Raw genomic sequence first — 1,279 nt, forward strand, 5'->3', positions numbered from 1 at the left:
GTCCCCGGCTTGGCCCTGGAGTATTGCGAGCCTTGGCCTCTTCTGGGCTTGCAGCCTGGGTCCGGGCACAGCAGGAGCTGCCCTGTTGCACCCGTTGGGTTCCCAAATGGGAATGCAGGTACGGGCAGTGGTGCTCCAGCACTTGTTGGATGTTACTGACCAGCCGACACTGGTCAGCTCTTGGGCCTTACGTGCCCAGGCTTGGTGCAGTCACCCGTATGTTCAGTCTCGCTCCTGGGAGGGCCCCTGAAAAGGGGTTTCAAACCTGAGGTTTCTTCCAGATGCTGCCAGTCAGGCATCTTCCCTGTTACAGCCTGTCTGCTCATCTTCCCCAGGCAGCGTCCAACCCCCTTCTGAACTGGGGGCTGTGGGATCTGACCCGGGCTTCTACTGAGATTCTGCCTACGTAGTGGTGATGCCGGCACTAATGGGTTTGGGGGCAGAGGGGTTGATGCATGACACTGACATCTGTGTGCACAGCGATGGCTGTGGTGCCTCCCTCACCGCTGTGGCAGTCTCTGCCTGCCACCAAGGCCCCAGCTCCTCCGAGCTCGTGCTGCATGCCCAGCCAGCCGCTCCCCCGTGCTTGCAAGCTCGTGCCGCTCCCCGTGGGTTGGGCTGCTGGGCACCCTTAGCCCTGACAGGGAAGCCCAGGGCCAGGCGCATATTGACTTTTCCCGTTGTCGCTGTCCCCTTCCAGGGCTTCGTTCCTGCTGCCATCCGGCTCATTCCTCACACTGTCCTCACCTTCGTCTTCCTGGAACAGCTGCGCAAATATTTTGGGATTAAAGTGATCACCTGAGTAGGAAGGACCGGGACCCTGCCTCGCCCCAGGGGGGTGAGCATACGGGTCACCGCTGAGATCCCAGAACCCCTCTCTGCTATCTGGGGCCAGTGCTGCTCCCCCTATCCCTCGTCCCCACTCCTGTGCCTTGCCAGTGCCTGTGGCCAGCCAGTCCCAGACTCCCCTTTCCTCTCTCACCCCTGTTCTCAGCACCTCCGTTACCTCTGGGATATTCTTGGGCCTCTTGTCCCCTCCGCACTGTTGGCTTGGGGTTTTTTTTGCCGTCTTCCCACTGCCCTACTGGCCACGAGTTCTGCCCTTGCCTCCCTCAGCCCTGTCTCTTACGGGCCTCCGGGAGCAGGACTGCGCTGTCCTGGGGAGGACAGGGGGGATCTGGTCACAGAGCCTACGGAGCTGAGGGCTGGTGGGGCCAGTGCCCACGCTGCGGCGGGGGCCGGGGGGGGGGGGGCGGGGGGGGGGGGGCGGCAGGTCCCC

General features: G+C 63.0%; 1 protein-coding gene across 1 annotated transcript in view; it reads left to right on the plus strand.

The window, feature by feature from the left end:
- SLC25A10 (solute carrier family 25 (mitochondrial carrier; dicarboxylate transporter), member 10) overlaps positions 1-1,233 on the plus strand; it is a 7,703-nt gene extending 6,470 nt beyond the window's left edge. Inside the window, exon 9 of the mRNA XM_009324596.1 lies at positions 701-1,233. Coding sequence (XP_009322871.1) covers positions 701-802 — 102 coding nt within the window. The 3' untranslated portion in view covers positions 803-1,233. The remainder of the gene's footprint in view (positions 1-700) is intronic.
- Positions 1,234-1,279: the final 46 nt, after the last annotated feature.

The sequence above is a fragment of the Pygoscelis adeliae genome, unplaced genomic scaffold (assembly GCF_000699105.1).
Source record: "Pygoscelis adeliae isolate BGI_AS28 unplaced genomic scaffold, ASM69910v1 Scaffold445, whole genome shotgun sequence".
Taxonomy (NCBI): Eukaryota; Metazoa; Chordata; class Aves; order Sphenisciformes; family Spheniscidae; genus Pygoscelis; species Pygoscelis adeliae.